This window comes from Protomyctophum parallelum, assembly GCF_964188405.1.
Source record: "Protomyctophum parallelum genome assembly, chromosome: 16".
Classification (NCBI taxonomy): domain Eukaryota; kingdom Metazoa; phylum Chordata; class Actinopteri; order Myctophiformes; family Myctophidae; genus Protomyctophum; species Protomyctophum parallelum.
Window position 1 is genome coordinate 23,505,587 of NC_139711.1, and position 12,228 is coordinate 23,517,814.

General features: G+C 43.5%; 1 protein-coding gene across 2 annotated transcripts in view; it reads right to left on the minus strand.

Moving 5' to 3' along the window:
• The window catches only part of med12 (mediator complex subunit 12), a 52,478-nt gene extending 42,559 nt beyond the window's left edge, over positions 1–9,919 (minus strand). For both annotated transcript variants that reach the window (XM_083786078.1, XM_083786077.1), the window contains exons 1-10: positions 9,786–9,919; positions 8,315–8,419; positions 8,013–8,204; positions 7,592–7,751; positions 7,160–7,335; positions 5,881–5,991; positions 4,852–5,124; positions 2,573–2,719; positions 2,360–2,459; positions 2,094–2,230 (exon numbers count right to left, since the gene is read on the minus strand). In XM_083786078.1, coding sequence (XP_083642204.1) covers positions 2,094–2,230; positions 2,360–2,459; positions 2,573–2,719; positions 4,852–5,124; positions 5,881–5,991; positions 7,160–7,335; positions 7,592–7,751; positions 8,013–8,204; positions 8,315–8,419; positions 9,786–9,887 — 1,503 coding nt within the window. In that variant the 5' untranslated portion in view covers positions 9,888–9,919. The remainder of the gene's footprint in view (positions 1–2,093; positions 2,231–2,359; positions 2,460–2,572; positions 2,720–4,851; positions 5,125–5,880; positions 5,992–7,159; positions 7,336–7,591; positions 7,752–8,012; positions 8,205–8,314; positions 8,420–9,785) is intronic.
• Positions 9,920–12,228: the final 2,309 nt, after the last annotated feature.

Sequence of the window (12,228 nt, forward strand, 5' to 3'; positions counted from 1 at the left end):
GTGGAAACTTCAAACTAATTCTACTCTGTATGGATAAGAAGAGTGCTAAAAGAGAGCTAAAAGAAAACGGCAAACAAACAGTGGAAGCAAAGTTCAAAAGATAAAACAGAGATCTTACAATTCACTATATATTCATCACAAAGCTGATGCTTTCAGAAAGAAAATAAAAATCTGAAGATGAGAACTAAAAAGTAATCTTTGTAATGCAATAAATTGTGAACACTTCATGTTCTCTTCCTGGGCTATATTGCTATTGTCAACTGGCGGATGATTTTTGTTAAGATTCATTTTATATTCCAAATATCTGTACTAGGGCTGCTATTGATCATTTATTAGTTTGTTTATTTTTTAGCAATTATTCAATTGATTACTTTTTCTATTTAATTGAGAAGTGTTTTTATACATTTATATGAATTATTTTGTATCAATGGATTTATGCAAACACCACACACACGTGTGTGTGTGTGTGTGTGTGTGTGTGTGTGTGTGTGTGTGTGTGTGTGTGTGTGTGTGTCTGAGTGCAAGTGTGTGTGTATATAAATAATCAGCTAAATTGACTAGTCTTTTTCTTTATCCCAAGCGTTTGCAACACATTATTTCACCCAGTGTCTATTATCTAATGGGGGGGGGGGGGGGGGGGGGGGGGGAGTTCCCCCGGCCGGACGTAGCACGTGGAAGGAACACGTTTTCAGACCAGTTCCTTTCCCCTCCATCAGGCGCCCCGGCTGGCTAAACCCCATTTTATACACATGTTGGTACAACAGTGTTGTGCTTTCAGGCCGCTCTCTTGCCCCTGTCCCTATCCCCGTCTGTAGCCAGCTGCTGGCAGCTTGATGCGTGTACTTAGACAAACGATAAGAAGTCAATTACCCACCCTCTGTGCATGAATGTCAACCTTCAGTCGGTCCAGTGTCTCGACCAGGTGCTTAATGTTTATGCAGGGCTGCAACAAATGTGCGACTGAATACTAGCAGGGTCTTTCATATTAAAATAAATTGGAGGGAAGTGCAACAGGAGCAAGCCAGCTAATGTCTTGAACAGGGACAAGGGAAAGAATGGATTTTCAGAATCATTTTCAAGTGTTGTTTCTCGATATGCAGGTGAAGAAGTAATGCTATAAATATTCACAGCTTTGAGTAATGGTTACGCATAATGACAGTGTGATGTCAGAGACCTGAGCCGATGTGGAATGGTTTCCAAGTCTTCACTGAGAGAAAAACTAACTGTGCAATCATCAGTATGATGGCTTATAGCTGAAACGTGTACCGTGCCCACAATAGATGAGGGATCCGTGAGTGCTGGTGGTCTGTTTGTTTTGTTACTTATTATTGTCACAACCTCGTTCATTTGGGAGCTGTGTGAGCTAGCTCTTCTACTCTTTATCTTAATAAAGATGTAATTGTTTAGCCTACATTTACTTATTTGTTCATTAGTTCTATATTTCTGTCTGCTAATGTTCGATTTCAAATGGTTTATTAATGGAAAGGGTGGGGCTACCTAAAAAACCCAAATAGCATATTTGCAATCTCTCATATATCATCACAATTGCCTTGTAGGCCACAGCTGTATATGAATACCAATTATAAAAAGGTAATGCTTGCTAGGTAATGTTCTTCATAAGAAACAAAAAAAGAAAAGAAAAGACTGAGACACGGACATGCAAGTGATCCGATGGTAATTCTGACGGAGCATTAGTCCAACATGCGGGAACACCGGTCAGACTAGCACTCGAACATGAGCTGCTCCCATGCTTGCGGTTATGGTTTGAGGTAGGTTGTCGGCCTAATGACTGTCGGACCAATAATAGTGTCGGAACTAAAGCCTGTACTCCATGCAAGCAGGTTGACAAAGAAAAGGGCAATGCACAACTAGCCCAGCCCACATGAAGTCACATTTTGCCCAATCTTGCTTGTGACCTAAAATGAGTTTCACACCCCTGTTATATAACGAATAATGAAAAGGGTGTCTTCAACATTGATGGTGTGTATTTGCTTTTGGTGGTCTTTTGTGCACATGTAGCATGTCTTTATCCTATCCAGTTGAAATGCACATTTTCCAGCTATGACACAGAGAATGCTTTTATTGACCCTTACCTCGTGGCCATCTTTACTCTGGCCAGAGCCAAATATCCGGTTGTAGAGAGAGTCCAGTGAGTTGCTGAAGTCAGACTTCTCAAAGCTGTGGTTGTCTAGAACCTCCAGGGTGTGGAGAACCCTCCCAATAGTGAAACCTGAGGACAGGTCAGGGGGAAAAACGGTTTAAAAATGCAATGTAATAATAGTACACACATTTCATCTGAAAGGGCTGCAATCATTTGGTGACATCTCGAGGGTGGCTGTGGAGGGAATTGTTTTCTTACCCGCTGAGGTCTCCTGGCACTTATCAAAGGACCACCTGAACTCCACCGCCTGTCCTCGCTCCTTTATCTGCTCTTCAATTTCTCGCACCTTGGCACGGACCTACGGTGTGTAAGAGGAATTTGTTATTGCAAAACAAACTCAAAAATGATTCAGCAATCAATTTTATAATAACATTCTGAAAGGAGTGACATCAAGATTGAGGGCGACGCTACCTGCTGTGTGAAGGTGGTGTTGCCCCCTGGCATAGGCAGGTTGGAGGGGGCGATGGGTAGAAGGTCCAGAGGCGAGCCAGTCTTGATCCTGCTGTCTGTGAGAGAGTAGTGCCACACCAAAGCACTGGGGCAGCACAGCACTATGCTCTGCAGGAAAAAACAGCAAAGAAAAAACAGATAGAATTGGTTTCTATTATAATACTGTCTGTTTGGACAATCCTACTGTTAAACAGAGCAGGCCTAACAATATAAAGCAAGTATCTGTCCGTGTGTGTGTGTGTGTGTATCTCTGTATGTCCTAGCCCCCCTGCTCCCCTTCACTTGCAGTTCATCTGCATTTTGCACACAGACATCGACCATCATGTTATGCAGGGCACCACAAAGCCCTTTTTCCAAATTAACAAACTGAACGCTGTTTATTTGCGTTCATTAGCATTTTCCCAGTTACACCCTTACTGCGCCTGCATGGTTTATACCACAGCTTCACCCTTACTGTGCATGTGTGGTTTATACCACAGCTTCACCCTTACTGCGCCTGCATGGTTTATACCACAGCTTCACCCTTACTGCGCCTGCATGGTTTATACCACAGCTTCACCCTTACTGCGCCTGCATGGTTTATACCACAGCTTCACCCTTACTGCGCCTGCATGGTTTATACCACAGCTTCACCCTTACTGCGCCTGCATGGTTTATACCACAGCTTCACCCTTACTGTGCATGTGTGGTTTATACCACAGCTTCACCCTTACTGCGCCTGCATGGTTTATACCACAGCTTCACCCTTACTGCGCCTGCATGGTTTATACCACAGCTTCACCCTTACTGTGCATGTGTGGTTTATACCACAGCTTCACCCTTACTGCGCCTGCATGGTTTATACCACAGCTTCACCCTTACTGCGCCTGCATGGTTTATACCACAGCTTCACCCTTACTGCGCCTGCATGGTTTATACCACAGCTTCACCCTTACTGTGCATGTGTGGTTTATACCACAGCTTCACCCTTACTGTGCATGTGTGGTTTATACCACAGCTTCACCCTTACTGTGCATGTGTGGTTGCTTTACTGGGCCGCTGGACACTCCAAGCCTCATAACATTAACAACACTGCCTCACAGCCGTATGTTATTGGATGCCTACGTCTACATTGCTCCATTAACCATTTCACCCCAAAAAAAGAACGACGGACTCTCCTGTACTGACCACGATGAAGCATCTGCACACACATTGCCTCTGTGTAGAGTATATATAATAAAGATGTCACCGAGAGGAAACACTGAAGCACGAAAGACATGGTGGCCGAAAGTGGTATTACACTATGGGCCATGGCACTATGGGCCATAATGTGAACACGTACAATGCTATGAACGGCCCAGCGCGTTCATGTATGGAATCCCAGAATACACTGGTTCCAACCCAGAAGAACGCCTCATGCGCTGGCCTGGGTGAGCAACTCAATACAATGGATGGGAGGAGAAATCCGGTGACGTCTCCATTATATATAACTCTATATGTGTACTTTGTAACCTCATCGTGTCTATTGGCTAGGACCGCTCACATGGCAAATACGTTAAGAATACGCACACGTACAAAATAATCATGCAGTGCATGCCGTTGGAATTCCTAACCTGCCTGCTACGCTCCACCACAGATACCTTCTATAAAATATGGGACCCATATTTGAGATTTGTTGGCCCTCAGTTAGCTACCACCTTGACCATAGGGTTCCTGGACAGAAGCGATGCCACTAACCTTGATTGATAAAGTTATGAATATTATTATGTATGTATGTATGTATATGCATATCTTTTATTTTATTTTCTCTTGTTGTTAACCCATCTAGGCTTTCAAGCACCAAACTGCAAATGTGTCCATATTTGTATATTATTTTTGTAGCTGAGCTGAGCTGTCTGTTTTTGTTTGTTTGTTTTGTTTTTCTTGTCTTTGTCAGTCATAAAATGTAAAAATCTATAAAAATCTTATTGAAAAAAAAAAAAAAAAAAAGAATACGCACACGTGGCGGATACGTCAAGCATAGCCACACGTCGGCCCGGAAGAGAAAGTAGCCAAAATAGCTAATGAGTTAATACGTTTTGCACTTATCTGTTCGCAGTCACCTAATGTCCATACTCCATTGCTTTACGAGCTGAATCGCATTAATATTTCCATAATTTCCGGAAGTCAGACAGACGAACCGTTCGACTACAGACACCTGCATTATCAGTAAGTCTTGTTTACATATTAAACCCCAAGGACGTCTCAAGCAGGAGTCATACCTGTAACATGCAGCTGAGTCCAAACACCAGAGGCCTGTGCTGGGGGCAGATGTAGAAGTCAGTGAATGGAGTCTGGGGCTGGTTCCCTCCCGCTGGCTGGGAGGTTGGAGTGGGCGGGAGGGCATTCCCCGGCTGTGCCAAGATGCCGTGGGTCGGGTGTCCTCCCGTGCCAGGGCCCATGCTCCCATCGCTCAGCAGCAGGTTGAGACGGCGTGTGCAGAAGTACGCCAGCCTCCTGGACAGGTAGGCCGACTGAACAAACTCTCCCGAGTACTGTGGAATGGGAGACAGTCACAAGGCTATCCGTTTTAGTCTTTTAGTCGATCTACTAGCTCACAATGTGGCTGCCACACCAGGAATTTGTAGATCTGACATTTTTGGGTGAGCAACACTGTTACTGTTGCGATAAAGTATGAATCAGGCTTCGGTCTCCATGTATCCAGACTGAGACACAACTTTAGAAATCAGATTTGAATCGCATTTCAATGTGGTTCACATCCGAGTCCCCAAAATCGGTTTCCATGTTTTTTTTTGCTGTACAAACTGTATATACCTAATCAGATTCCAATGTGGAAAGCCCAAAGATTTGATTTGGGTGGCCAGTCTGAACTTATGGTGGGAACCCAACAAAGATTGTGCACAGAGGTTTGTGCCCGACTGTTCTTGCCAAACCTGGCCACAGCGGACATGTGATCAATGTGTTTCAATTCCTTAACATGGGGGTGTATAGTGCCCCCTGCGCACTGGTGCACCCTGTGGGTTTCAAGCGTTACAGCCCATTAGTATCAGGTTGTTTCACAGCAAATGTGATCATCATGATGGACTACGGGGCCAACCCCAATGCCATGACAGTGACTTTCCTTCCTTGTTCAATTGCCTTCATGGTTTGCTCAGCACTGCCTTTGAGCAAGGCAGCTCAGGCAGCCAAAGGATGAAGTTGCTGAGCCAACATTCCCTGGATAGAAAAATGCTGGCACATACTATGTGAGCAGTTGAGGAGGTGATGGATGGATGAATGGATTTGTATACCTGTAACAGGAGTGGCAGTAGCAACCTGAGAAGTTCATCTTCGCCAGGTCGGACCTTCTCAAAACACTCCAAGACCCATGTCAGGAATTCATGTCTGTCTAGCATACCATCCTGGTAACAACAAAGCCAAATAAATGAAAATAAATCACAACAAGTTAATATTATGTTATGGCTACTACACACTGCAAGATATTTGGTCCGATTATGCTGTCGGGGGGCCTTTTTTTGCGCTCGCCGACCAAACCCCCGATCTGACACAAGATCAAACTTTGCTTGTCAAGGTTTCGATTTAATGCGAGAAGATCCGGCCGTGACAATAGCGGTCGGTGATGCCTTCCCGAGCGTTTCTACTTACTAGATATCTAGCAGATTTGACATTTGTGGCCGACTCGGCAAGTATGAATGGGCTTGCAATCACTTCCTCAAGCAAATCTGTGCTACAGCCATTGAGAACACAGCAGGTGGCGAGGGGAGGGTCGCTGGACATGACCGTCTCTCCTGCCCACAACAAAAACATATCTTGCCATTTAGTCCCACATAGTAGGCTACCCCAATATTACCGTACAGTCCTGTATAAGCCTGCATTATTTTCATTGAGATCCACAAATAAAATTAGAAAACCGAATGAGAGTGTGATTGAGTGATTTGAGAGGAATTGGACATAGAAATAGTTTGTCTTTATGCTGCGCTGTACACGTGGAGCACACACGAGAGATGGAGAGGGGGGAGAGAAAGACAGTCACAAGGCTAATAGGCTATATGCTACCGTGTATGCTGTATGCTACCCTATTTAAATACCGGCCGCGCCCCCAAGATTTGCATTGTTACCTGTGGGTACAACGCGGTACCCCGCTGCCACTGCAGGGCTCTATTTTTAGCGATGAGTCTTGTGAAATATCTTGCAGTGTGTGATCACTTGTCGGTGATCAATCATATAGTGTGAAAACCACCGCGATATTATGACTACCGATTTCAAGAAAGAGACTTTTGTGAAATGCTTAACGTTCGGATGACTCCCTGACCACTTTAAAAGTGGTAAAGTGTGTAGCGCCCTTAGGCTTTGGGAAATAACTGTTAAATACAGTTGGTCAGCTGCATATTTTGCCTGCAGTGTTTACTACTGGACCACCTGTTGTTTCCTGTAACAACAAATGTAAACAAGATAAGCTCTCTTTTAAAAGACACACAGTAGCTCTGAAACCTGTAGGCGTGGGAGAGTTTTAGGGATAATAAAGCTACACCAGTAAACAGATAATAACTCAGGAGAGACTCAACAGACCTGAAACATAAACATTGCGAGCTTCTCGTTGTATTCCCACTGCTTCATGGCCGTCTCCACCTCAGCAGGGGTGGCTGGCAACGGGGAGCCGCAGCCCTGGCTGGGAGACTGCCTGTAGAAATCAGCCACTTTCTGGAGCTGCTCCCACAGGTACTTAGTAATGATCTGGGTCCATTCTGTGGACAGACACCATGCACGCATGCGAACACACACACAAAATGTATTTTGGAAGCGTAGAGTATATAGGACTTTAGCGCATGGCTGCACAGCGCACACAGTGTAGTTAATCTTATCTCTCCCCCCATTGCAGTGAACACAGCCCAAGTGTTTTACAATGGCTCATTATTAACCAAGGTAGCTGGGAGTACATGACAGACAAACTGATCCAAGGTTTCCTTAAAAACAGTAGTACCAATAACTGTGGTTGCTTACCTATACAGGGATCTATCACATGTCTTTTCTTGACTTTTGTTTCCGTAATGGCAGCATGATAGGCACAGGTCATCTTGATCATCCAGGCTGAGCGCATCACAGGAACAATGTACTTGGCCAAGTAGCCAAACACTTCCTCCTTTTTACTGAAAATCGGCACCTTCATAAAGATAGATTTCAATGGCAATGATTAACGTTAATCAATGAATGACCCAATGTACTGTATATACCGTATACACAGCGTCAAAATTAATGATTATTATTTTCATGGACAGCGTAAAACAATAGAAAGCATCATTCAAAAGCTGCGTTGTACACAGCATACCCACATGATCTTGTTTCCTGTATTCTAATCTATAAGATAGTGCATGTGGACAGAAGCCAAGCCACATGATTGGTAAATAGGGGCTGGGGGCCTTACCTTTTTTGCCAATTGTGTCAGGGGTTTAGTCCCAGCCAGGTCTGTGAACCAGTTGTTGATGGAACTCTGTGACCTTGCAGTGACGAGCCAGAAGTTATCCTTTTGGTTGACCTGTGGCTTTCGTTTCCCTGTGTCTGGGAATGTGTTGTAGCGCAGCTTTTCCGCAATGATGCTGCTGAAATTCGAACTGATCTGTGGAACAATGTGAGTAAACAATGCGATGTATTAGGGGCAAAATAAAACCAGAGGCCACGCAAAGAGAACATGCAATGGAACATGTATGACTGCACAGCACTGCTTACCTTTGAAGGGTTGAAGTTGACATTTTTTGCACTGCCATGTTCATCTCCAGATACAGCCGGTTGATTGTTGAATCCTTGCTTCACGTTCAAAGCAGTCAATTCATCCTGGAACAAGAGTCACTGGTTTATAGCACCGTTTCCCAAACACTGGGCTGGGACCCATTTGTGGGATCCATTTTCATGGGATGTTCAATTTCCTACATTTTACCATTAATTTATATTTTAAAAGTTGTTCTAAAGATTTCCTCAAAACTTTCATGAGTTAAAAAAAGAATGTAATGAATAAAATAAAGAACAAATTCCCTAAGCAGTAGTGGAAATAGCATATCAGCAAGCTTGCAATGTGTTGTGACTGTGAGCTTCTGCTATTTTCACTAGTAAACATCCCATTTCTCTTCTGGGTCTTATTAGCTAAAAGGTTTGGGAACCACTGGTTTGTAGAACGGATGCCCATGAAGCCAGTAAGCCATGCATGACGACAACGCACCAACACAAACAAGCCATTTCCAAACAAAGAAAGTCAGAATTAAAGTTGTGTTGTTATAACACAAGTTTGTTTGACAAAGCCAAGTGGTTGTCTTATTTGTTATGCTTAAATGACTGAATGCTCTGTGTACTACCACAGTACCAGTACCAGCGCCAGTATGGACAGGGACAACAATATTGATCTAACAACACACAACCCCTGTGTGTGGTTCTTTAGAGGTTTTCTACTGGTTCTTCAGGTTAGTTTGGGCAAATGAAATGAAGCTGTAATAGCAACTATTTCTGTTTTGGATCTTCGATCTTTCCAGTGGCTATTTATGACAGAGTATCGCTCCAAATGGCAAATGACTACGTGGTAGCAACCACATTTACATATATGCTAATAGAAAAAAAATCGCCAACTCTCAGTATCAAAGGTTGTTAAGTTCAAGTTGGGTATTAAATGTTTTCATTTTTTCCCCCCACTGTGACTAGACTAGAGGGACACTTGCGTCCATTCTCTAATCTAGATGATTCCATTAAGCTAGTTAACATCAGGGTTAACATGAGAGCACGAAGATCCCTTTAAACCTGTGGCAGAGAATCCAGAGATAGTTCACTAATAGCATCTTCCTTTTACAGATCAAACTACTCTTAGTTAGTCACGCACCACTAAACAACACGGCACAGCTAAAAGCCCAAGCGCCCAGGTCGATAGATAGACCTAGCAAAGACAGCAAACAAACAGCTAGCCAAGTGGTTGTTTTGGAAGTGATGTCGCGATGCTAATAGTACGCTACACACCGACTGACAAGCAGCCTGTGCTGCTCATTGTTGTTGTAATGCAGGCTAGCTTAGCAATTTAATGCTAGCTCTTCCTCTGTGCACGGCCTCTCGCTACGCAGCCCCAGCCTGCCTGAGTGCCACACAGACAGTCGATGTGTTCTGTCGCTAAATAACTCGCTTTCCAGGCCCTTTTTAGGCGACACGTTCTGTACATTCTGACCTCTTTCTGCTTCGGGTCCTGAGGATAGACGTCCGGAGGACCGAGACGGGGCCGCTTGAGAGGCCGGTGCTCGTAACTTAGGATCCCGAAAGCAGCCATCATCCAGCGGCATCACAGCCGAGCAGCTTATACACTACTACTACCAGAAAGCAAAGCAGGAGCTACTGCAACACATCCAGCTTCCGCTCCGGACAGGACGCCGACGTTTGATCCCCTTCTGTTCAAAATAAGAGCTTTAAACAGTCTACTTTACACACTGCTACAGAGTACACTACAGACAGCCACATTGAACCTCGGTTGCTTGCCAAAAATCTGTTATTTTTTTGGTGTCGTTTAGGAACAATTTAGCAAAAGCTTGACAGATTGATAATTGATAATTGATCATTCAAGCGTGGCCTAGCTATAGAGCTGCAATGTTGATGAGTTTAACGACGTCCTTTAATACAAGCAGATCGCAAAAGCAAATTGGATGAATTGGGAGTCAATGGAGGGTATTGCAACTCTAGATTCATCCCATTATTTAAAAAAATCACACCCGTGTGAACTGAGTGGTGCAATCCCCCCACACACCCCTCTCTCTCTCTCTCTCTCTCTCTCTCTCTCTCTCTCTCGCTCTCTCATTAGCAGGCAGAGCACTATCCCTCTGTTTCTGGCGCCCCCTACTGGTACTAATAAGTCATATACTCGTGCCAATGATCACTGCCAAATGCCAATGCCATATAGGATGTGATGGCGGCGCTTGTACACAGCCCTGCGTCTCCCCACTTGACTACTGCTCAGCCCATTCTACTGTTACTACTGTACTACTGTAACTAATGTATCCTCCTTACTGACATGTTTGCACCATTGGTGAGATGCGAAAATACTTTTCGCTGTGCTGTACTTGTACAGTACATTGACAATAAATTTAATCTCATCTCATCAAGACAGAAGTTCTCATAATCGGTTCTAGTGAACAGAAAGAATCAATATTAAGCAGACTTGGCAACCTGACTGTAGAAAGTAACAGTACAGTAAAGAACCTGGGGGTTATTATTGATTCTGAATTGAATTTTAATTCACACATTAATCATGTTACCAAGATTGCCTTTTTTCACCTTAGAAATATTGCACGAATCAGAGCCTATGTGTCCTTGGACGATGCAAAAACGCTAATCCACGCCTTTTTCTCGGCTTGATTACTGCAATGCACTTTTTTCAGGACTGCCTAAGAAAACAACTGACAGATTACAACTTGTCCAAAATGCAGCAGCCAGAGTTTTAACTAGAACTAAGATGAGAGAACATATTACTCCAGTTTTGGCATCACTGCACTGGCTTCCGGTTGTTTTTAGGATTGATTTTAAAATTATTTTACTTGTCTATAAAGCTCTCAATGGTCTCGCACATTCCTACCTACATGACTGCCTGCCTAAATATGTCCCAAACCGCCCCTAAGGTCTTCCACTGCTGGCCTGCTCGCTTTGCCTAAAAAAATGGCAACAAAAAAATACGGGGAAGCAGCTTTTTGCTTCTACGGGCCGTCGGCATGGAACTCCCACTGTACCTTCGTCAGGCAGCCTCTGTAGACATTTTTAAAGCTCAGCTCAAGACCCACTTCTACAACATTGCTTTTAATTGATCTTTTATTTTATTTATTTTATTTTGTTATTCATGTCCTCACTGTATTGCATTACTGCTTGTTTTTTGTCATTGCCTTGCTTTTCTTTTATTCTCCATTGTTCTGTAAAGCACTTTGAGCTGCATTTCATGTCATGAAAGGTGCTATACAAATAAAGTTGTATTATTATTATTATTATTATCTTATAGGTGTACACGGACATTGCTGGTTGTAGGAGTGGTTGCACCACTCAAAAATCTAGAGTTTCGGCTAATGTTCCTAACGAACTCCCTAGGGACCACAGATCCCCTGTTGATTTTGAAGTCCCCTGATCTAGGAATAGGCCTACAGGTTATTCTGTGTTGTCTCTGAAGGTAAAGTCAGACTTGGCATAAACCTCACAGCCTAGGTTATTCGCTATGCTTTGAGAATTTGTCTAGATCTGTGCTATCTCAGGAGTCAGTCAGGACCCATCCCATGGGACATGTGCTACAAAATATGAGTGAATGAGCACAATGCTTTCATCAAGTTTCATAGCCATACAGGTTCAATCTTCACAAGGCAGGAACACGGGGTCATCATCCCTATGTTCCCCAGGTTCTATGTTCCCCACTTACCTTAGGGTATAGGGTTAGCGTTAGGTTTTATAGACGTCAGTGTTTTGTACCATACAATTGTGTATAAGTACAGAACAAAGAATGTTTGTTGAAGAAGAGTTGAGCAATTATGTTTTAGTTTATGCCAGTGTTATTTTTTTGTTGGCTAAGACTAGTTAGACTATGCAGGCCTAAAATTCAATGGATTGTTCAAAGACTGAGCTTAAATCTGAATGTGCTACTAAAA